The sequence below is a fragment of the Pogona vitticeps genome, chromosome 4 (assembly GCF_051106095.1).
Source record: "Pogona vitticeps strain Pit_001003342236 chromosome 4, PviZW2.1, whole genome shotgun sequence".
Lineage (NCBI taxonomy): Eukaryota > Metazoa > Chordata > Lepidosauria > Squamata > Agamidae > Pogona > Pogona vitticeps.
The window spans coordinates 192577565-192603182 of NC_135786.1; the positions used below are offsets into that span (position 1 = coordinate 192577565).

General features: G+C 41.4%; 1 protein-coding gene across 1 annotated transcript in view; it reads left to right on the top strand.

Annotated features, from left to right (window-relative positions):
- The window catches only part of LOC110077654 (chloride channel protein C), an 82759-nt gene that overhangs the window by 41219 nt on the left and 15922 nt on the right, over positions 1-25618 (top strand). Inside the window, exons 11-13 of the mRNA XM_072998918.2 lie at positions 223-394; positions 8161-8327; positions 18947-19126. Of these exons, the coding sequence (XP_072855019.2) occupies positions 223-394; positions 8161-8327; positions 18947-19126 (519 nt within the window). The remainder of the gene's footprint in view (positions 1-222; positions 395-8160; positions 8328-18946; positions 19127-25618) is intronic.

Sequence of the window (25618 nt, forward strand, 5' to 3'; positions counted from 1 at the left end):
TTGCCCAGCATATGGAGGGCTGAGGAGAAAGAGTAGAAAGGATATGGGAAGGCTAATAGGATTCTAGTTGCATGGGTGTATGACATTCTTGTATACAGCTAGGATGGCACTTCTTACAGTATGAACATTGGATCTATTCTTGCACAGTAAGAGTACCAAGAGAAAAATACACTCTTATAATTGACTAGGAAAATGTCATCACTGTCTTCTTCTCCTTTGCAGATATATAGGAGCATTATATGGCAGGATTGTTGGTTTGATATTGATTTCCATTTTTGGGGTTCGAACAGATGAAAGTGGAGCATGGATGGATCCAGGACTGTTTGCTGCAATTGGAGCGGCTTCCTTCTTTAGTGGTGTCTCAAGGCTCACCATCTCCCTTACTGTTATAATGGTTCGTATAAGATGACTTATAACGGGAGCAGTTTAATGACCAAATACCATAAAATTATAAAATATTATAATGCGACCACCAGGCTATTTGTAGTGTACGCAAATTTGACCACCTCTCCCCAATCTTGGCTCACCTTGTACTGGTTACCTGTGATGCCCCAGACAGAGTTCACGGTTTTGGTGTTCACCCTTCACAGTTTGGGACCCCATTACTTGTAGGAGTATTTCCCCACCAAATCATCTATCCATGTCACCAGATCCTCCCAAGCCATGCTCTTCTGGGTAGCCACACTAAAGGAGACCAGGAAAACATCCACTAGAAGTCAGTCCTTCTCAGCTGTGGCACTAGTCCCATAGAACCAGCCCCGTGGTTGAGCTGTGCCTGGCCACCTCCCTGCCTACCTTCAAGAGGTTGTTTAGGATGCCTCTTCATTGAGGCTTTTGACAGCAACCTCATATGAATTTGCCACTTGCCCTGCCCCACCCATGAGGGGTAAAGTTTCCACTGTCTTGGCTCTGTGATGTTTTAACTGATACATTTTGTTTTTATTTTATTACTCTTATGATTTGATTAACTGGGTTTCCCCCCTGATTTTATCCGTTTTGTGAACCATCCAGAATAGTGCCTTGCACCAATGGGGTGATATAGAAATCAATGAAATAAATTAATAAATTAATTTACCAGATAGGTTAGAAGAGTATGTAATGTTGTGCCTCCTGAATGCTAAACTGAGTGCATGTCTGAAGTCACCAGCAGTGTGCCCTTGGTCAAGGAACCCTGGTAAACAACAAGAAAGTTTGAGCCTTGCCAAAATCCTTGGCATATATATCAAGAGAGATTTATTAGGTCTGTTTCAGTGTTTCCCCCTCACATGATCAGCAAGTGGATAAGTTGGTGCTTGACATCCATTCACATGTGGTGAGCTTGTCTGTAAAGAGCAGCATGCTCTGCAGGCACTTGTGCTGTAAGATCCTGGTTATGTAGGGCTCTTAGGATCATCATATATATACAGTATATGTAATTGTCTTATCTTCTTGTCTTGTTCTGTAGAGAACAATTGCTGTTTGATCTGGCCATGGTGATGCTTTAGTTGTATCCCATTCAGATTAGTGTAACATGCTATATGTGAAACTGCCTTTGGAACGTGTTTGAAAACTTGAGTTTGTCTAGGATGCTGTGGTTAGACTCCTAAATAGAGCTGCTTATGGGGAGAACAGAAAATCCTTGTTACAGCACCTTAATTAGCTACTGGTCTGTTTATGGACACAATTCAAAGTGTTACCTTTGAGTAAAAGCATTTGTAGAGGCTCCAGTGTGGCTGGATAAAGAGGTAGAACTGAAGCATCAGTGAAGAGTAGCCATGATAAGTTTGCTAAACAAAAAAATAGTGCAGTACCCACCATTAATTTCTGTAAAGAAGATAAATTCTGGGAAATAATTTGTAGGGAACTTCCAGAGAGGTGGCAGGTGGGTAATGCTAGAGATCTACCATGTAATGCTATAATAGCATAATTTACTGACTTGGTCAGAGCAGTGACCTGGTTCCTGGACAGTCAGTCTTTTCACTGTCTTCAGGGCCACTTGCCACATTAACAGGATTTGGGTGCGGGCTTAGACCTTGTCTTGACACCAGAAATCAGTTCAAATACATATATACTTTTTGAAAAATCACATCAGGGAAAATTATTGGGTTTGGATATACAGTACATTATTTCCCCACTTTGTGAAAGACATCATCTTTTTGGTAGCAGACTGCCTTTCTCCACAGCTCTGACCTTTGGAAGTTTCTGTCTTGAAACAGAATGCAAGCATGACTTACTGGATTTGTACAAAGGTAATGATTTTTTTAAAAAAAGGGGGGGCCATCTGTGTGGTTTGAGACAACTTAAGACTTCATCTCAGCCTCACTTTTGGTTACAGTAAAATACGGTATCGGGGGAGGGGTCATTTTCCTGAACATTTTCCAGTATGGAAAACTGTGTTCAGCAGAATTTGCTTGTAATAGAAAGGTCAAAAACAGTACAACTTCTCCAGAACTCTATAACATGCAGAGAATGACGGCAGCATAATAAACATCTGAAGAGGCTGGAGAACACACAGTTGCCCTGCAAGGCACTCCCAATTCCCCTAGGTGGCAGGTTATGATTCTTGTGATCATTTTCTCCCCACCCCCTTTTATTTTTTTCAAACTTGGAAAGTGAGCTTCAGCTCAAATCCCTCCAAAGTAAATAGTAGCATCATTTGAGGAAAGATTAGTTTGTGAGAAGGAGAAGGGGTGGGGGGAAGGATTTGGATGTGACAATATAATAGCATAATTAAAAGGTTGTGGCCTTGAATGCACACGTTTTTCTGATATAGCCTGAAAGGTTCCCAAATAATTTTGGAATGTTTGCTTTGGCTTTGTACCGTCTTCCATTTGGAAAGAGTTACACAGTGGTAGTGAACAGGTTTGCAAAATGCTTTTGTAGCAATAGCAGGACTCCACAGGCTTCTGCCCACCTCTTCACTCTTGGCTGCTTACCTCTTCTGTATTGACAGTTGAGCCCATGCTGAAAACCAGACCTTGGGAAGTTATTTATTATCATTATTGTATTCCTAAAGTCAGTGACAATTTCCAGAAAAAAATCCAAGGTTTCAGCGCAAGGAAATAAAACCGAATTCAAAGCATGGTTGGCATTCACCATCATTGGGTGGTGTCGCCCTCACAAGCTAGACTGATCTCTGGGCCACATGGCATTACACGGTAGACCTCATCTGGCCCCTGTCTAAGCTTACATCTTAAGAGACATATATTTCTGAAGCACTTGCATTGTGGTGATTCCTGACTGATGTTACATAAATGTTGCTGCATTTAATTTGTCTAAGTGTTCACAGTTTGTTTATTTATTATATATCATGTGTTTTCCCCAGTCAGTTAAGGGTGATATACCTTATTCTGCTGTCCTTCCGTTGGTCCAAACAACAATTCTGTGGAGTAGGTTATGCTGAGAGAATGATGACTTTTAAGGTCACCTGGCGAGTTAATACTCCACTCTACCCCAAACCACAGGTGCTGAATTTATTCTAAATATATATCCAGGCATCCTGAAATTCTAGATATACTTCATGTATCTCATGGCTGAAGTCCACCAAAGCCTGTGCTAAATGAAACTTGGTAGTCTTTAAGGTGACAGGACACTTTGTTGTAAAACCTGTTTAGACAATCACATGTTCAGCTATTTGATTTACATAATTTATTTTGTCTCATTTATAGGCTGCCTATATGATATAGGTATCATTTTAAAGTTATGTAAAGGGACAGTCTGCTAAATGAGGCAAGTGGCTATCATGTCTTGGGAAGCACTCATGTATACCACACTCATTTGCCTTTTTATGAAAATAAATAGAAATGATGCCGCTTTTGCCTTCTCTGTTATAGCGTACAAATATGCTTACACCATATGACTTCACTTTTAACTGGATCCCCCTGCTATGAATTCAAATAAAAAAAGATCCTCAGCAAAAGTCTGCTGCATCAGCAGGTCCAGCTCTAATGAGGTTCCATTTGGACTAAATTTTCAAAACCAAAAGCCAAACCATGAAACAGGTTAACCACAGTATGGCTGAGAACAAGGGCTAGGGCTTTTTATCAGTAGTTTTATATAAACTGCATCTTTTGTGTTTCCTGGGCAGCTGCCCTCGTTACTTTGATGTGCCATGCCCTGTTTATGCTCTTAATGAAATACATAAGTATGTTTTATGTAATAAAACCAAAATAATAGGAAAACAGCCAAGTGGTTATAATGAGGTGGAATCTTGGGACGTATAGAATTTGCAGAACAGTTATGTGAGTAACTAAAATGTAAGTTTTTTTGTTTTGAAAAGCCTCTGAAGCATACAATTGTGTGTGAAACAATGCAAAACAAGAGTTCCAGCTTAGGATTTATACATCTGCCTATAAGTGATATTTCAGGTAGACCTAGGTGGGAGAAGGCATTCCGCTAGATATCGAGGTCCTAAACCATTTAGGGCTTTATATGTCATAATTAACACTGAAATCAATGCGGAAATGGATGGGTAGCCAGTGCAAGGCAGCCAGAGTGGGAGAGATATGCTGGTGTTTTCTTGTTCCACTAAGTAATCTGGCCACCGCATTCTGCGCCATTTGAAGCTTCCGTATCAATCTCAAAGGTAGCCCCACCTAGAGTGGGTTACAGTAGTCTAATCTCGGGACTACAAGTGCATGAACCAGAGTGGTGAGTGCCCCAACATCAAGATAGGGATGCAGCTGGCAATCCGCCACAGATGGAAATAGGTAGATCAGACCACTGATGCTATCTAGGTTTCCATGGTGTGTGTCGGATCCAGATCGACCCCCCCAGCTGCAAACCTCACTCTTCTCCATGAGAGTCACTCCCCCAAAAGAGAGGGAGTTTTCCAAACCACCGATGGCGGGGCCACCCACCCCCAGGACCTCCGTCTTGTCTGGGTTCAGCCTCAGTCCATTCTCCTGCATCCATTGCAGTACAGCCTCCAGGCAGCGCTGAAGGGATAGAACAGCATCCACTGTGGTTGGAGAAAAGGAGATGTACAGCTGGTTGTCATCAGCATACTGATTGCACGAAGCCCCACACCCCCTGATGATCCCACCCAGTGGCCTCATATAGATACTGAACAGCTTTGGGGAGATAATCGATCCCTGTGGAACCCCACAATTGAGATTCCACAGGGCCAAAACACACTCCCCAAGCTGTACTCTATGAAGACAGTCCTTCAAGAAGGATTGAAGCCAGGCAAGCAGCAGACCACCAATTCCTAGCTCGGAGAGCCTCTCCAAGAGGATACCATGGTTGATGGTATTAAAGGCAGTTGAGATATCGAGGAGGACCAACAAAGTCATTTTGCCCCTGTCGGCCTCCCTCAGCAAATCATCAAACAGTGTGACCAATGCTGTTTCTGTACTGTGGCACGGCCTGAAGCCCTACTGGAATGGATCCAGGGCATTGGTTTCATTCAAAAGGACCTTGAGCTGGTCAGCCATCACCCTCTCTACCACTTTGCTGAGGAAAGAAACATTGGCGACAGGCCTATAATTGCCAGTGTTGTCCATCGCCAAACTTGGTTTCTTCCTTATGGGCCTAATGAGTGTCTCTTTGAGAGACCCATTAATTATTGGATATACACATTCATTATTGCCGTGCCCCATTTGGTTGTTACAGGTCTGACTACTTTGATTAGCAAGGCTGGGCAAGGGTCAAGGGAGGAGTGGTGACACGACAGCAATCAAACGCTTTGTCCACCATATCTGGCATCACAGGCTGAAAGAGATAAAGTCTAATTGGGCAAGATGGAGTGCTGGACATTTCTGCTTGATCTACTGTGTTCAAAAAAGGAGAGAGCTCACTCCGCTCGGTGGAGAACACCAGGTCTAGTGTGTGACTGCCCATGTGGGTGGGGTCGTTAACATGTTGGGACATGTCCAAGGAAGCCATGGTTTTCAAGAACTCAAGAGCCAGACCAGAAACCTCCGCCTCCGCATGGATGTTGAAATCACCCAAGACCAGAAGCCTCGGGGATTCCAACAGTGCTGTGGAGGCAAAGTCCGCCAGTTCCAGTAAGGAAATGGCTGGGTCGCAGAGAGCACGGTAACCCAGCAAGATCCTGATACCATCCCTGGCCCCAATCAACACATGGAGGGCCTCCAGACATGGCTTCACCACCGTAGAGCACCCAACAACTTCCAAAGTGTTTCTATAAACAATGACTACTCCCCTCACCCCTCCAGTCTACCCTGGTGCTGGACTGCATAACTGAGAGGACAGGCAAGAGTCAAGGGAACACCCCCTTCCCTGCCTATCCAAGTTTCGCTTATGCATGCCAGGTCAGTATCCTTCTCCAGTATAAGATCTTGGATAATCTGGGATTTGTTGGATACAGACCTGGCATTCAACAGTACCAGATTTCGATTACATGCATAACCTGTTAAATAGAAAGTATAAGGCTAGGTGAAGGTGCCACATTTTGCCATAACAAGCATCCCCTTCCAAAAAGGAAGTGCTGTGGGAGTCTGGTTTTGGATGATTGATTTAGAGAGTAAGCACAGTTCTGAAGTCCAATCCTGTTTTGGGAAACTGTGTTTTCCCAACTGTCAAACCCTGAATTGCGACCTGAAAAACTGGATGCAAAAACCCCATCTGATGGGGTTATTGTGATTGAAGTTACGCTCTGGAACTGTACTTGACCTATTATTGTTTATATAGTCTCATTAATGTGCATAACAGTTTATAATATAACCAAATAACAGGTCTTTCACCCAAGGAGGTGATGCTTTATGATAGTTGAGAGGGTCTTTTCATGGAAATACTATGGCGTACAGTATTTGAGGCCAAACTAGGTTGGAGAAGAGCAATCTGTGACTAGGATCTTCCAAGATAAAAGCACGTGGGCCTATCTCTGATTTGGATTAGGATAACAAATGACATTTGATTCATTCTTTTCCCTTGTGCTGTTTTTCAAATTAAAGTCAACTCCTCTGAATCTTTTTGTCCCATAATGAGAAACATACAGATATCATATGAGTACCTATACATTTCTCCCAGTCTGGGCAAACAGAAGCTTTTGGACACCTGATTTCAATCAGGATAATAGGATAGAAGGAAAGAATTAACCTGGTTAGTCGTCTCCTGTTTGTCACTCAGAAAGCTGGTGTTTTTTCTTTCGTTCATGTTACAGTTTTTCCACATCATTGTAACATGGGTAAATGTCTTTCATTTGCTCATTTAAAAAACACTGTTGTGTCCTCATCATAATTGTTGGTTTTGGCTTCAGTTGAGTTCCTTTGGGATTGCTGTTTCTTGTGGTGATGCCAGGCCTGTCTGGGTCCTGGAGGTGATCATCTTGGAGAGAGAAGACCAAAGAACAACAAGCTGCCTGCTTTCATCTGAGTTAGATCGGGCCAAGTAAAAAGCTCCACAGTTTCCCCTAGTTTTTTCTTATCACAACCATGAGCATATTTTATGGTGGCTATGACATTTCTGGTGAATCATCCACCCTGCATTGCACCTGGCTTGTGACCATGCTGTATAGCAGCTGTGGAGAAGAGCATCGCACTGCAACTGAAGCTTAGTGTCACGCTGGCAAGGTCTGAAGGAAACCTCTTGAGAGCTTCATGGGCTATGGGCACTGATGGGGACCTTTTCCTTAAGTGATTGTTGAAATAAAACTGCCAAGTGATTTCTTTACACTTTGCTTTTATCTCTTTGTGTCATAAACCCCTTTGCAGGTTAAGTGCTTATACATATTGCATTACTCATGTACTGGATTTCTGCTCTTAACCAGACGATACTGAGTTAAAAGCATCACCCATTTGACCTAGTAAAAGGCATTTTCCTTTGTATCATTTTCAAAAGACTGTGCCCTTTAAAAAACATTGAGTCCTACTAGAGCTTGTTACCATGACTGATTTATATTTTTATGCAGCCTTTCTTCCATAAAGGGACATGAGGCAGGTCACAAAAATTAAAATATAACTAAAGTTAAAAGGTTGATAAGCTATAAAATTAAAAACAAAGATAGAATAGTATAAAAATAGTCATCTGAAAACATTTGAAAATTTTCAGTTAAAAACACAATATCTAAAATCACAGAAGAGTCCAGCTTAAATGCCCAATGTAGTTTAAAAGCAATTTAAAAAAAAAATGATAATGTTGTCATTGGAGTTCTAAACACAATGCCTACTCATATAATTGTTTTTAGTAACAAGTGCTCTCATTGCTCTCTTATTTTAGGTTGAGATCACAAACGATGTCCAGTCTTTGCTGCTTATCATGCTCGCTGTCATGTTAGCCAAAATGGTTGGTGACTGGTTTAACTTGTCTCTATACAGTTCTTTACTGAAGCTGAAATGCATCCCCTACTTAGATGCTGAGCCAGTTGTATGCCACATGAAAAACTGGTGAGTTTTCCTCATTTACCTCTTATGTTTTTTCCAAGAGTCAATGTAACATAGTTGGACTTCCTTTGTTTACAAATTTTAAAAGACTGCCCATCATTTCTGCCATCATACCTGACTCTTCCTGACCTTTTCTCTGCCATAGAGCTTAAAAGAGTTTCAAACAGTTTCTGACAATAACACACTGTTGGGCTGTTTTTTAAAAGTATAGACTGCCTCGTGCATAGACTGCTACGAGGTTTTAGTGAGTCTGTGCGGAGGCATTTTAAAGTTTTATTTTTGGCTTCAAATGAAATGCAGTTCTCCACTGCATAAAAAAAAATCAAACAAGTCAAGTCAAACCATGGTTTATGATACTAGTTTGAACCATTCAGTACTTCCTGAATTAGGACATAATGGAATTCCAGTTGTTCTAAAAACAGAAGTGGATACTTCTGATCTGCCACCAGTGGCCTTAGCAGAGGGTGACTGACGAAAATTTGAGTTTGGACAAAATCTATAATTGTCTTCCATATTTCTGAAATGAACCACAAGCCTCCTGAGAAATCACTATACTGTATATGTATTCCTGCATTGAGCAGGGGGTTGAACATGATGGCCTTGTAGACCCCGTCGAACTTCATTTTTCTATATTAGTTTGTCTCAGCATATTGGCAAAATTAAAGGGGAGGAGCAAGAATAAAGTACTGTGGCGGTTTCAAAACTTACATATTTGTTTCATTATGAGCACTCATAGATGAAAACCACAAGCTTATGTGCTATAGTATACCGTAAGCAGACAGCAGGAGCACTACATAATGCACTAGAAGAAAAGTATAAAGTATATGCATCATTGTATAAAGTGGTACAATGTTGTTCTTTAGCTTGGCATTTTTCTTTGCAACCCTTTCATTCTGTTTTTGACACTACATGCCCAAGTGGGCTCATTTGCTTGCACGGTGCTCCTCTTTTTGTACAATTGGGAAATTTAGCCAGTAGCAGATTCGCTATTGTCACATTTGAAGCTAGAAACTTGGTTTGTTGCTTGTGTGAATTTGTGGCTTCTTTACAAAAAAAAAAAAATGAGCACCATGGGTTCAGATATTGCCTTTTCTACTGTTTGCCTATATGGGTACGTGGGTGTTTTTCTTGTAAGACTGATTTTTTTTTTTAAAAAAATGTGTTATTGGGTTAATTTACTGTGGATTGCCCATCTTTCCCCTGCTTTTTTAAAAAAAGGTTCTTTAGTGTTTTTGAATTGTTTTTCTATTGCCTGCCTGTGTTAGTATAATGCTTTTTTGAAGTATTTTAAGGGCTTTTTAGGGCTATTGGATGGCTGCCAGTCAGAACATTAATGAGAAAAACAAAATGGGAGAACCCGAAAGAGCTGTCCCTTTTCATGTCTGATGAAAGGACTAGTAAACCAAAGACACCCCGGACAATTGAGGTACCCCCTGAAAGAACCCAAAATGAAGTTTATCCTGTACACATATCTAGTGATATATTAGCAATGGGAAAGTGGCAATATTTTTATTTTGGCTCCTTTTCCAGCCAAGGCTGGGCATAAACTCTGGATTAGAAGTGTCAAACATTGAGTGTGTTTTCCATTAATTAACCCAGGGAACAATAGGGACAAAGCTCTTTATCTCTTGCTGTATAGCATAAATTTCACTATTCTAAGTATTTATTTCTATTCATATACTGTAGTTTGCTGTATTCAAGTTATATCTAACACAGAGATTCCTCATGGCTTTCCTTCCTCTTCTGAAAATTAGTTAACTGGAATGCCAAGAGCTGTTAGGTGCCAGGGAATACTTTTTAATGAGTACAAGTGAAGAGGGGCACATTTACAACTTGAAAATTCTTCTTGCTTCTCTAAGTCACTATGCACTTCAGGACTGAAAACATCCTACTATATCTTTTTTAATGGGACAGGTTAAGTTAAGAGCTAAGCTTAACATTAGCCTTGTCAAAACTCCAGGTGTTTCTGCATGATATGCCATATAAAGTTGATTTAGGGAGTAAAGAATTCTGACGATGCTTGTACATTGTTTTACATAAAAAACATGTTGGGAAAAATAGGATAGCTGAATATTGATGAGCTTTTCATATTCTGTCTTCCAAAATGCTGACATGGACTTCCAGAAGTTGGCATTTGTGTATAAATATTTTACTATGGCATGAAATGTATTTATTTGGGGGTGGGGAATCACACACACTTCCAAATTTGTATGTGGAAATCTGCCACCTTTAATTGTGTGTTTGTGTGTTTGTGTGTGTGCATGCGTGGTGTATGTGTGTGTGTGTGTGTGTGTGTGTGTGAGAGAGAGAGAGAGAGAGAGAGAGAGAGAGAGAAAGAGAGAGAGAGAATAAACTCACCAACCTGGGCAATGAATCTGGTATTTCACGGGGTAGAAAAGGTTGGCTACTTTGCAAATTTGTTATGACAAAGCCATGTAAATAGGATACAATTGTGATGTTGTGAAAGGTTCTGGTTGTAGCTTTTCAAAGAACTGTCTATAATTGATTGTCAGGTATTTAATTCAGAGCCAAATGTTGCTCTCTGATAAATTGGGGGTGAGGAGCTCATAATGCAATTTTTCACAAAAACTAAATATAAATAAAATGATTCTGATTGTTTCCCTTATGAATCACGGGAAATAGGAACGGGAACCCCCTGGGAGTTTCATTTTATCCTGTGTTTGATTTTTTTAAAACCTCAAATTCTTTCCATCCTGAACATGTGATTTTAAAATTCTTGTAAATTCACAACTGAATGAAAATTAAATTTTTATCTGTCTATACTGGCCAAATAAAATGCTTATGAGTGTTTCCAGCAAAGAAAGGACCAAGTTGTACCTACTTGTTACATATATATTACAGTCAAGGAGATTCACACTTCTCGGCTACAAGTCTACTAGTCTGCAGAATATTTCCAAACTCCTGCCAATTTCTTCCTTTGTACTCCCAGGATTTATATTTCTGAAAAGTTCAGCTACATAAAATTATTTCAGCTCTGCAAAACCATTAAAATTAGCACCAGCGACCCTGCTCTACCCTACCCTACCCTCTACTGCTTTAGGGCATGTATCAGAGTCAGTGCTGTTTCCATGGCAGTATCTAGGTTGGGGGCAAACAAAGGTGGCACTCAATTTGTTTGGGGTCTGTAGCTTCTATGGTCCTAGTCAGCATAACCAAGGGTGAAGAAGGAAGCCCAGGGAACCCGCATATGAGGTAAATGAGTGTTTCATGTTCCTGGACCGTCCATACTTCTGCACTGCAGTTCATTGTGCATAACAGGAAAATAGTGACAGACACACTGATGAGAGAGGAAAATAAATGGAATAGTTGTTACTGGTTAAAAAAAGATTTAGGTGGGTGGCAGCTAATTTATTGGAGAGTTTCAGTTACACTGATCCCCATTAGCTCTCAGATGTGGTACTTTGCAGGTGGAACACACAGTAAGCATAGTCCTTCTATGGGACATTTTACTAATTGGTTAAGGATGCTGTAATATCTGGCCACCAGCTGGTAGGCAGAACAAATTGCTGAGGTTTTCCACTTAAAAGCAACCAAGTAATCCAGCTGTGTTGATATAAGAACAGATCATTATGAAGATTTCTTTAGAAAGGTTATCTGTATTTTAAAAGCTATACTGAATTTAAGAGCCATCTTTCATGTGCATCTGCCAGAACTTTAAAACCAGCACCAGGGACCACACTCTATATCCTACTGCTTTGGGACAGGTATGAAAGACAGTCTCTAGGTTGGGGGTAATCAACTGTTGACATTCTGCATATTTTGGACCTACAACTTCAGCAGCCCTAGCCAGCAAGGGAAGAAGGATGCACGGAGTTGCAATTCAGAGTCTAATGTTTTTAACCATTACAGGATACTGTCTGTCTCAGATCAATGTGTACTATTTAAATGGTTCCAAGGATGAAAATAGTGGTGGGGGGGGATTCCAACCATTGATGTTCTTTCAAACATGCAAAACATGTATAATTTGCAGTTTAGGGTGCCTGGGTATGCTGAAGTGGGATATGGCAACTCTATCAGAGATGTAAAAACTGCACACCGTAAGAGGTGTAAGAATTGTAGAGGACCAGAGAGCTTAAAATGAAGGGACTTCACTGTATTACAGATGGCTCAAGGAACATAGCTCATGAGTAGGGGGAGGATTTCTATGATGGTTGTTGTGGGTTTTTCGGGCTCTTTGGCCGTGTTCTGAAGGTTGTTCTTCCTAACGTTTCGCCAGTCTCTGTGGCCGGCATTTTCAGAGCACAGAGTGCTGTCCTCTGAAGATGCCGGCCACAGAGACTGGTGAAACGTTAGGAAGAACAACCTTCAGAACACGGCCAAAGAGCCCGAAAAACCCACAACAACCATTAGATCCTGGCCATGAAAGCCTTTGCGATTTCTATGACATTTCATGATTTCTCTGCAACCTACATTTGAACTGATAAGCAAGTTCAAATACGTCTATGAGTAATCTGGCCTTTTACACAAAATTACTCATAAACAAGTTCAAATGCACCCATAAACCATCAAATTGCCAAGAATGGAATCAGGATTATCAGTGGCACTCCATCAGTGATTTTTCACTATTAATGGCTTCCCACTCCGTTATGATTGAAATAGCTGATGATCTCTAAATCTGAAACAGAAGTAGTTACAAAAGAAATAATAAAGGAAAAATGGCCTACTATTTCCATAGGCTGATATTTTTCAGCCTCTAAAGACTGGAGGTCAAAGTACTACATTGCTGGGTTGGGCTGAATATGCAAAAATATCTCTTTGTGTGCACTTATCCATGTTAACCTATGGAGGGATCCCTCTTGAACCACCGGTTTAAAGCAAAGCAAAAAAGCGTGCTGCTTACAGACTGCCCTGTTGCACTTAAACACTCTCTGGGTGGTTTACAAGTTAATTATGCAGGCTACACATTGCCTCCCCAGCTAGCTGGGTACTCATTTGACCGACCTCAAAAGGATAAGAAGGCTGAGCCAACCCTGAGCTGGCTACCTGGGATTGAACCCCAGGTTGTGAACACAGTTTTGACTGACGTTTAACCACTGCTTTACCTGATCAGAATAACATGCATGTGAATCCAGAGCTTCAGACATGTTTCAAATAGTTGTTATTGTTTCTGTGCTAAAGTGGTTTATATTCTCAGCAGAGCACATCTGGAGTGTCACATCTTATCCCTTCAACCAGTAGTTGGTAAATAAATTTCATTTTAAATCCTCTTCAGGGAAGCTAATGACACAGACATTAATTTAAACTCAAACATGTTTGAACGCTCTGTGTAGTACTGAATTGTCTATGTAGCTAAACAGCCAGATCTTCTCTCATTTGTACAGCTGGGGAGATTTAGTGCCACAGAATGGTGGAAAACATCGTTCTCCACCTTTTTTTCTTCAAGGGGGATACTCATTTCACTTGCATGCAGGAAATGATAGAACTTGCCAATCTTCAGCAGTGAGCTAGTAAATGGAGGTATCAGGCAAAATGGGAATCATTAGCAATGCTGAAAAACCAGATATTAAAAATGAATTATGATAAAACCGTACAGACAGTATATTAATTGCTATTTCCTAGTTAAAAACTGAATATATGAATAAACCAATTCTTACTGATAAATTACTTTTAGAAAACCGACCAGGTCTAATTATGGATGGTAATAGTATTAAGAGGCAAATTTTCTAACTCAGAATTGAGAATATAGTTTAGTTGGGCTCTATGTTACCAACAACAATCATGAAAAAAAGGCCATCCCTAAAACTAATTCCTGAAATCTATTTATATGAAGAGGTAAACAATCAATGTGATGAAACAATAGTTTACAGGAAGCCCAGCTGATTGTTCTGGTTAAAATAATCAGCTAGTGAATGGATAAACGTGCTTACTGAGTGTAGTAGCTTGAGTTAGAAAGCAACAGGAGAAAATAAAATGACTGGTGAGAGAAGCAGAGCAGCCTGTTCTCCTACACTAATCTTCATGAGCCTATTTGCTTTGAATTTTTGAAAATATTCTTCTGGAGAAATGCTCTCACATATTTAAAGACATTCCATGTTAGAATGTACAATGATGCTGATTATCACTCAGAGACTTCTCCCACCTTTAACCCCTTCATCTTATCCTGTGTCTCACACATCTCCTTTTTCATACTCTCTTCCTGTTGAATATCCCTCTCAGACGATTGAGGCACATTCTCTGTTGTCTCCTTTTTCTCCTCCACCAGCTCACACAATGGAGACAGCAAAAGAAGCAAATAGAAAAATCAGCCATACAGTATCCTGAAACAAAATTCTTCATGCCTCATAGACAGCCTTGTACTTACCTGGCAAATAGCCATATGGCAAAGATGTATATGTAATCAACATGTTGAGAGATTGTTACCTGTGTTACTGACACTACTGTTGCTTTGAAAGTTCCCAATCTCTGCCTGTTTCCCTCTTCACTTGGTGTGAAGTTTGTATGAGGATTCACACAAATCATGCACAACTTGTGTATCTGTGGTAAACATTGCGCTCCATTTCTGAGGAAGTGGATTGTGATCCATTGAAACATACAGTCTTTAAGTTTCTACAATAGTTCTGTTTCTTTTTCAAAACTTTTTTGTTCTGTTTTTTTTTTTAAATATAGTCAATCATGCAAATTCCCTCCTGGAATCTGAAGTAGTATAACCTCAACACAGGCTTATCACCTCATTTGCTGTTTATAAAGGCTGCAGATAGACTTGATGTTGCCATTGGGCCCTTATTCCCATCTGTGTTTTACATTTTGTAGACCCATGAAATTAGTCACTAAATTATGCAAGATGTCCTGCATTCCATTGTTATCTTTAATAATTTAGTAGACCATGCCAAAATATTTATATATTTTTATGATACTGTCATCTTTAGTTGTCTGTTTCTTGTTGTTGCACTACATTACTGTAAATTAAAAAAAGTTAATGATGTTTTGAGCTCCTTGGACGAAGAATGGCATTTGAGTGCCTGCCAGGATCTCCATTTATATGCTAACTTATAAATGGACTTATAAATTCTTATAAAACTTATAAATTCAGAAAAACCTTTACATTCCTACCACTGGCTGCTGATCCATTTCTAGTTTTAATCTATAAAACCCTAAATGGCTTGAGTCTAACTTATCTCAAGGACTGCATCTCCCATTATGAGCCTCCTTGTGTGCTAATATCATCAGGAGAGGACGTTCTCTCTCTGGCCCTCCACCTTCACAGTTGCATTTGGTGGAGATATGGGAGAGGGCCTTCCTTGTTGCTGCTCCCAGACTTTGGAACTCCCTCCCACAGGAAGCCAGGCTGTCCCCATCTTTGTTCTCCTTCCACAAGCAGACAAATACTTTTCTCTTCAGGCAAGCTTTCCCTCAGTGACTGGCTATCCATGTTTTTTTTAAATGGATGGTTGTACTTTATTACTTTGAATGTGATTTGGTGTTGCTTTTGTTTGTCATTTCTAAGTATGTTATTTGTTTGATTCTTTTTAGCATTGTATATTTACTGTTTTTAGCTTCTTTTGTTTTTTAATGGTGTAAACTGCCTTGGGTTGTTCTTAAGGATGGGTAAACTATTGTAAACAAACCAGCCAGCTGGCCAGGCAGCAAATGTAGTGTCTTCAGCTCAGTTCTCCTGAGTCTTAATGCAATGGCCACGATCGCACCTAAACGCCCTCTCCGCCGCAGAGATCGCCCGGCACCCTGGTTTAACCAGGACCTCCGGGCATTGAAGCGGGTCAGGAGACGGCTAGAGCGCAAATGGAGAAAGGACCCGACGGATTATAACTGGATAGCTGTTAAGGTCGCCACTAACCTTTACCTGGCTAAGGTAAAGGCTGCCAGTCGAGCATACTTCGCTAACCGGATAAGCGAAGCGTCCAATCAGCAGGCGGAATTATTCCGTATAGTGCGCGACCTATCCGGAATTGGCCCGGGTGATGGCCCTCCCCCTAGTTTTACACCTGACCAATTTGCAGCATTTTTAAAATCTAAAGTGGAGGCCATCCGCCGGGACCTGTCTCCTTTTTTGAATACAGTGAGTCGAGCAGAGATGTCCAGCGCTCTGCCTTGTCCGGTAACATTTGATTCCTTTCAGCCTGTCACGTCCGACTCTGTTGCCAGGGTGCTTGATCGCTGTCGTGCCACCTCCTCCTCCCTTGACCCTTGCCCGGCCTGGCTAATCAAAGCAGCCAGGCCTATAACAAGGGAATGGGCCACTGCAATAATTAATGGGTCCCTCCTTGAGGGCAGATTTCCATCTGCCCTCAAGGAGACACTCATTAGGCCCATTAGGAAGAAGCCAAGTTAGGCGGCGGACGAAATTGGCAATTATAGGCCCGTCGCCAATGTTTCTTTCCTAAGCAAGGTGGTCGTGAGGGTGGTGGCCAATCAGCTCCAGGCGCACCTGGACGAAACAGATGCCCTGGATCCATTTCAGTCGGGCTTCAGGCTGCGCCATGGTACAGAAACGGCATTGGTCGCCCTGTGTGATGACCTACTGAGGGAGGCCGACAGGGGAAAACTGTCCCTGCTGGTCCTCCTCGACATCTCAGCGGCCTTTGATACCATTGACCACGGTATCCTCCTGGGGAGGCTCTCCGAGCTGGGAATTGGGGGTCTGGCATTGGCCTGGCTGCGCTCCTTCTTGGAGGACTGCCCCCAGAGAGTACAGCTTGGGGAGAATTTCTCGGCCCGTGGAATCTCAATTGTGGGGTTCCACAAGGGTCGATTATCTCCCCAATGCTATTTAACATCTATATGAGGCCGCTGGGTGGGGTCATCAGGGGGTGTGGAGCCCGATGTCATCAGTACGCTGATGACACCCAGCTCTACATCTCCTTTCCACCCACTGCAGGAGATGCCGTTCTGTCCCTCCAGCGCTGCCTGGGGACCGTACTGCAATGGATGCAGGAGAACGGGCTGAGGCTGAACCTGGACAAGACGGAAGTACTAAGGGTGGGTGCTCCCACTGTCGGGGCCTTGGGAAACTCTCTCTCCTTTGGGGGGGTGACCCTGCTAAGGATGGGGTTCGCAGCCTGGGGATCCATCTGGACCCGGCACTCACTATGGAATCCCAGGTGGCGTCCGTGGTCCGAACCACCTTTTACCATCTTAGGCGGATAGCCCAGTTGCAACCCTATCTTGGTGTTGGGGAGCTCACTACCTTGGTGCACGCGCTCGTAATCTCAAGATTAGACCACTGTAATGCGCTCTACGTGGGGCTACCTTTGGGACTGCTGCGGAAACTACAGGTGGTGCAGAATGCGGCGGCCAGATTACTCAGTGGAGTGAGAAGATACCAACATATCTCCCCCACCCTGGCTGCTTTGCATTGGCTGCCCATCCGTTTCCGCATCAACTTCAAAGTGTTGATGCTTGCGTATAAAGCCCTAAACGGTTTAGGACCTCGATACTTGGCGGAACGCCTTCTCCCACCAAGATCTACCCGTGTCACCCGCGCGAGTTAGGAGGTGAGGTTGAGGAGCCTAACGCCGAGGGAGGATGGAAGGGAGAAGACAAGAAATCGGGCCTTCTCGGCGGTGGCTCCTCACCTCTGGAATAACCTACCCCCTGATATTCGCGCGGCTCCCTCGCTGGGTATTTTCAAAAACCAACTAAAAACGCTGATGTTTTGGCAGGCCTTCCCCTCAATCAACTCCTGATCTTTCCTTCCTCTCCTTTCCCTTTGTGTTTGTTCTAGTTGTCACAAGTTGAAAGCTTTTCTTTATGTGATACTGCTTTTATTTACATTGTGGTATTTTTTGGTTGTAAGCCGCCTAGAGTGTTCCTAACTGACTAGATAGGCGGGATATACATCGAATAAATAAATAAATAAATAAATAAATAAATAAATAAATAAATAAATAAATAAATAAATAAATAAATAAATAAATAAATAAATAAATTACTATCTAAGCAGTTACTTCAGTTAAATTTGGACATCCCTATGTTCCTTCAGTTCTGAGACAGAAGATGCCTTCAAATAGAAGACATATGGCCACCATGCATAAAATTTAAATGTATAATGGTAACAAAGGTGGTTTATCAGATTTTGGGTTAGACTTCCTACTCTGCCAGCATTGCTCCACAGGGCAGCCAACAATTTACTACGAACTGTTAAAATATTATAAATAAAACAGATGTGGCACAAATTTTCCTCAATGGATTTGTGGATTTGTGTGGGCCAACTGTTCTGAGCACCATTAACTCTTCTTCCATTGTTATGAATGCCATATTTATTTTTACTTCTTCCTTCAGTTCTTCTGCCTTCAAGAACTTTTTATAACTTGAACATGTTTTTGCTGATTTCATTTTTAGTTAGGATTTTGAAGCACAAAGCTTTTAAAAAATTGGGGAATTTGATTAATGTCTCTTAGACAAACCACTAATTGCATCTGATTGGATTTATCATACATCTTACTCATAGGTCATTCTTGACAATTAACTTACTGGCTAATTACCTTTTAAACAAAATATTCACAAATTTAAAAAAACCTCAATTTATTTGCAGCTTGAAGTAATTTCCCAGCACATTATAAAGTCATCAGACGCTAACATGGTAGAGCACACTTTGCTTCCTGTTTACTAAATAAATTGTTGGCTGTCTGCTGAATGTCTTTCAGGCTAAATCTGGAATTATTTGCTGCCAGAGATGTCATGAAGCGTCACGTCAGGGTTCTCCGTTTAAAGGAAAATGTTGCTTTCTTGGCTGAACTCCTGGTCAGCACCAGCCATAATGGATTCCCAGTGGTTTGTAAATCTAAGCCAGATCAGGCAGAGGTGTTCCTGGGAACAATTACAAGGTAAGACACCACTGCATTCTTCTTGGAAGATAAGTGGCTCTTCAGCCAGGACTAAAAACAAAAAATGAAAACACACCATGTTATATATGAATTAGAGGGTTTGTGATCTACCACAGTTTGGAAAAACTGTGTCTATTCTTTATGCAGTACTGTATAGGCAGGCTTCCCTGCACATTCCTCTGTATTACTCTGCATTGTTTTATTAGAAACAGGCAAATGCCTCAGGGTACTTGGAGACTTACTACAACAACAATGCAGAAGGACTTGTGTGGTCAAATTGATCGTAAAATTGAAGCAAATCTAACTTGCTAAAAGAACAACAAGAAAAAATCACCAGCAAGCTTTCCTTTGTTTACCTTTATTCAAGTTCACCTCTATCATGATAAAACATGTCAAAACTCAAGACAGAACAGCACAATCTATAATGCTTGTGATGGCTTGCTTCAGAAAACAGGCTCTAAAGTCAGCATGCATTTCCAGTTCAAGAGAGAAAACTGTATATGGGTGGGTCGGGGACACTTTTATTCAGTTTGCTCTGTTGTTTGTGATGGTCTCATACACAAAATTAATATTCATTCTTAATAAGTGTCAGTTTGAAGAACAGTGGTGAACAAAGTGATTCTACGGGTTGCATATGTGTCCCTCCCCTGACCCAAGGTTGTTTTCCAGCCCTGGGCCTCTCAGATGTCCCAGCCCCCTGCATACCAATGGAGTTCCCAGGTGTATTGCTACTCCTGGAGGCCTACACGGATTGGAACCCTACACATAGCCCTAATCATTGAACAATTCAAAGTTGCTGTGGATAGCCCTTAACTGCTATGAATTTATATTAGTCACCAGCTAATGGATCCAGGGAGGAATTGTATGAAGCTTGCTGATGGAGCATACTGGAGTTTATTGATTCAGGGGTTTTGCTTTCTTCTTTGCAGCAGTGTGAGATCCCATATTACTGGTTATATTCCTGTGATACTCCTTGCCTGTTAGTCTATGTTAAGGGCACCAGAGACATCAGCTTGCGTCCATTTCCCAGGAGGAGTAGGTGTGTGTGGCAAACCTTACCTGATGAGGAGACTCCTCATAACAGATCATAAAAGTGGCCACCAAGGCTTCTGCCTAGCTAGAGAGCTGGTGTAACTGCCTCACACACATGCTGTGCACATTACAGTGTGGCCAACACTACCAACACTTACAGGAGCCCCTCCCATTTAGGTTGGAGAGTAGATACTGGCTAGTGGTAGGTCCCCTGATGGCTGGTTCTTTGTCTAAATGCTATACCAAAGCTATGCAAGGTGTAGCTTTTAAAGGTTTCTGCTGAATGTTTACCTAGAATTTTCACACAAAGGCTTAGTTTTGCCACATATTGAGCCCTGACCACAGTGCTGTCAGTATCTGGGAAGCCTTCCAACACTGGTTGACTAATGCACCGATGCTCATTTAAAAAAAAAACTACACCAGGGCTTGCATCATTTGAATGTGATCTTGGTCCTTTCTGAAAGTGTAGTTGCAGCCTTCTCCATATTTGTTGTAGATTTCACTTATAATTGTAACAAGATGGATCTACATTGCAGACTAAGTTAGCTGAACTTAGCTTCAGTTGAAGGCATGAAGCAAGCTGAAACTAATGCGGTGAACTGGTATCAATGGGATCCAACTCAGGTTGCTTAGCCTGGATCCAACTTACTGTGTGAAGAGGCCAACATGGACTTCTTCCAACTCTTTATCTGTCATATTTTTGCTGCTTCCATTGAATGTTATTAACAGGAGTTTGAGAATACACAGAACTACACTTCTGAAAGTTTGCAAATTGTCAAATTCACCAGGTTGAGTATGTTATTTTAAATACACTTAAACAGATTTATTTCCCAGCTGCTATAAAACCAGATCTAATGCTAATAAATGATTGTGCCAATATATTTATCTCATTTCCCCCCTTGTTAATTCACCCATAGTGCTTTCACTTGCCAATGGTGAAGGCATGTCTAAAGGTTACATGAATACTGGAATACTTTGCAAGACTGTGGGATAAAAAGACTTTTCTTTCTATCCTACTATCCTTCCTTCCTTCCTTCCTTCCTTCCTTCCTTCGTATCAGAGTGTTGCACAGTTAAAAATTATGGAGAGATATTAAATAAAGGTAAAATTAAAACAAAATGTTAAGATAATTAGACATTTTGTCAGATTTGGGCTATTTCAATAGTTTTACTTGCTACTTATAACTTCACTTACTAGATTTTCTTTTGTACGTGTGGTGGGGCATAAATTGTGTACACATCAAGGCGCTGCATTGATTGAATTTCTTCCCAGTTCCAGAAAAACTGTCCTGTATCCAAGTAGCCCCATTTTATTTGATTATTTTTTTAACCTTCTTTTTTCACTTTGAAGTCTATTAAGTGACTTCCATATGGTCCAGCTATAATCTTGTCCTGTTGGGAGACACTCATCAGCATTCATCCATTCAATACGGTGTGTTGTTTTTGTTCTCCATAGGTTTAGCCTCTTATGGTTTAAAATTTAGAGCAATGGAGAAGATTGGTTCCAATGTTCCCACAAAATGTGCCTGTGAAGGTGGTAGAACCAAGAGAAAAAAAGCAAAGTGTGCTGCTTATATACTACCACATAGTGCTTAAAGCACTGTCTGGGTGGTTTACAAGTTAATTATGCAGGCTACACAATGCCCCCACCCCCCAGCGAGCTGGGTACTTATTTTACCAACCTCGGAAAGATAGAAGGCTGAGTCCACCTTGAGCTGGCTACCTGGGATTGAACCCCAGATCGTGAGCAATGTTTTGGCTGTAGTACAGTAGTTTAACCACTGTGCCATGAGGAGAAAAGCTTCCTCTGTTGATTTTAAAACTCAGGCAGGCTCATAAAGGGAGACATGGTACTTGAGATAGCTTGGACCCAAGTTGTTTAGGGATTTATTGGTTAAAACCAGCACTTTGAATTCAGCCTGGCAGTGGATCGCCAGCCGGTGGACATGCTGTAAAAATGGGGGTCCAGGCCCAGCTGTGTTTCGTACTCACTGAAATTTCCAAACACTTTCCAAAGGCAGTCCCATGTAGAGTGCATTACAATAAAGCCAGAATGTAACTAAGGCATGTTTACTGTGGCCAGATCAGACCTCTCCAGGAATGGATATAGCTGACACACTACTTTTAGTGGCGCAAATGCGTTCCTGGCCACTGCCAAAACCTGGGCATCCAGGCTCAGCAATGAATCCAGGAGCACACCCAAGTTGACCACCTGTGTTTTCAGATGGACTGTAACATGGTCCAGCACAGGCTCCATTCCTATTCCTTGATTTGCCTCTTGACTGGTCAGGAGCATCTCTGTCTTGTCAGATTTCAGTTTCAGTTTATTCACCCTCATCCAGTCCATTACTTGTGTGTCATCCACTATAGCGTTCTCCATTTATTAGATCTATGGTTCTTGTATTATGTAATGGTTTATGAATATTCATATTGCTGTGAGGCGGAGCCGAGAGAGATGCTATAAGAGGCGGAATCAGCAGATTAAGTGAGTTTAAGTCAGATTGAGTCAGTGAGAGAAATTTAAGAGTCAGGCAGGAGAGAAAAGCCAGACAGAGTAATAGAGTGTGTAGTTTGGGAAATTTAGATGTGATTAACTGCTGAAGATATTTTTGAATCTCTGTAATCAATAAACCAAGGTTTTATTTAAAAGAACTTGATGTGTGGACCTGAATCCTTCTGAAGTAAATCGTGATTTAAAGATCACCTGGTGGCAGCAAGTGAAAAGAGTGATGTTTGTTTGCCTTTGTGTGCTCTGGGGCTTGAAGGTCAAGCAAGGGGCACGAAGGTGGACGCCACATCCACGTACTGGTGATACCAAACCCCCAAACTCTGAAAACCTCTCCCAACAGTTTCATGTAGATGTTAAATAGCATAGGGGACAAAACAGAACCCTGCAGGCAATAGTCAGAGTGTCAAACAGGAGTCCCCAAGCATCACCTTCTGAGTTCTTCCCTCCAGGAAGAACCAGAGCCACCGTAAATCAATGGCCACAAGTCCTATCTCAGCAAGATGGCCCAGAAGGATACCATGGGAGATGGTACTGAAAACCACTGAGAGGTCCAGCAGAACCAACAGGGACACATTTCTAATGTCCAGTTCCTGGCGTAGATCATCCACCAAGGTGACCAAAGCAGTCTCTGTCCCATAATCAGATCTGAAGCCAGGCTGAAATGGATCCAGGTAATTCATCTCATCAAGGAGTCCCTGGAGCTAAGAAACCATAACCTGCTCCAGCACCTTGCCCCAAAATAGAATATTAGCAACTGGCCAGTAATTGTCCAGTATCATGAGATTCAAGGAGTGCTTTTTCAGCAATGGTCTTACTCTTGCATCTTATAAGCATGCTGGGATCCTACCATGCTGCAGGGGGCGTTCATCACTCCTCCTACCCACTTGACTAGTCCCTCTCTGGCAGCTTTTTTAAACCAGGAAGAGCAAGAGTCCAGCAGACATGTGGGAGCCTTCACCTCTCCAAAGGTCCTGTCCACATCATGAGGCTGCAGAAACTGAAACCTATTCATTAACACAGGACAAGCAGCATCAAAGTCAGAGCACTATGTAAACATGTTACACAGATGTAACATGTTTGTGGAAAAGCAAGAAACATGCTGTGTCCATGTTCATATTTCATCAAATGACCCCCATCTCCCAAAGAAAAAGAATGGTAGGTGATAAGGACAGCAGCAAAGAGGCCCTGTATTAGCATCTGGGCCAGAATGGACCAAAATGGCTGATTGTGTTTGTTTGATTCATCTTCCAGAATTGGGACCCAAGGAGACTTGCAAGACAATTTAAAATGATAGAAGATTAAAATACAGTAATAAGACAGCATTAATCTTTTCATATGATTTTTTTTTAAAGAATTCATAATCATGCTGGCCATTTAAAGATCTGGCATAGTCATAAATGTTCATTTTATTGTTTTTACTTTAAAATGTATTATACTGTATTCTGTAACAAAATGATGATATATTCCCAGGTAATGCCCTATAAAATGTTTCTACATCTCTAATATATTGTTGGGCCCTACAACAGTCATGGATGTTTGGGTGAATTGTTGTTGTTTAATCTTTGATCATTGTCCCTTACTATTTTCAGTTCTCTTCTGAACATTTTTAAAGAGTTTGTAGCAATATATGGACTAAACAATGGCTATTTACTTGCAAACAGTAGCTACTTACTTACTTAAATACTGACATATTTATTCTTTTTTTTTGTAAAATGTGTAATGGATTAATATTATCTTATTCAGCAGCAGTAGTACTGATATATTTGCCAAGATGCAGACTGGTGTTTTTTGAGAGGACATTTTAAAAAGTGGCTTCATTTATATTTGTGGAGGACAATTTAATTGAAAGTGACTGCAATTCATTTATAGGAGATCTGAAGAGGATGCAGAAAAAGCCAGAGTAAATTAGCGCTGGGTTCTCCTAGATACAGCCTTGGAAAAATACATTGAAATACTAGTGTGCTAACTTTCTGGAATGTTTTCAGTTGCCAAAGTTACAGGCAGGCAAAAGTGACAAGCAAAAATGCTTTCTTGTTTACCACTGGTTGTGGTAAATGAAGTTAATGTCTACAGTTGAAGAACGGTATGCCAAACATAAGGAACAAAGAAGGAAAGTTTGAGTCCCATTCCTTCTGACAGTATGATTCATTCAGTGGTTGTTTTAAGATTTGCTGTGGCATAGCCATAGGGCAGAGATGAATTCAGGATAAAATATGTAATTAAATGTGCATGCTTAAAAATAGAGTTGAATTGGTGTAAATGTAGGCACTTTAGGAAAAGATGTTAGCACATGTGAACAGCAAACTTTCAATATGCTGTGCATTGAAAGAGGGGAGAATTCAGGAGACTTGAATTGGGTCAAATCATAACTTTTAGGTCATTATCCTCATCGTAAAAATTTATTCCCCCCCCCCCCCGCTTTCCCCTCTTTTTCTCTTGCAAAAAAAAAAAGTACACTTCACTCATTCCTCCAACAAAGATAGAGAAGGCAAAGCAAAGTGTGCTTTGCCTCATAGTGCTTAAAGCCCTCTCTGGATGGTTTACAATTAAATTATATAGGCTACACTTGCCCCCCCCCGACCCCGGCCCCATTGAGCTTGGTACTTAATTTACTGATATTGAAGGATGGAAATTTGAGTCAACCTCTAGGTGGATATCTGAGCCCAAAATTGAACTCAGGTCATGAGCAGAAGCTTTACTGAAGCACTGAAGCACTGAAGCTTTAGCACTGCCGTTTAACCACTGCACCACAAGGATCGCTATGGAACTACCCAGGAAAGGCCTACCCTTTTACATTGTCATGGTGTGTACACTAATTATAAGGAGGAAGGGCAGGATGCTACAGGGCTACAGGGGCAGCTCTGCTGCAGTGGCAGGTTGGCATTTAAATGAACATCAGAATAAGGCTGTACCTGCAAGCAAAATTGTTAGCATATTCTGTGTTAGATTGAG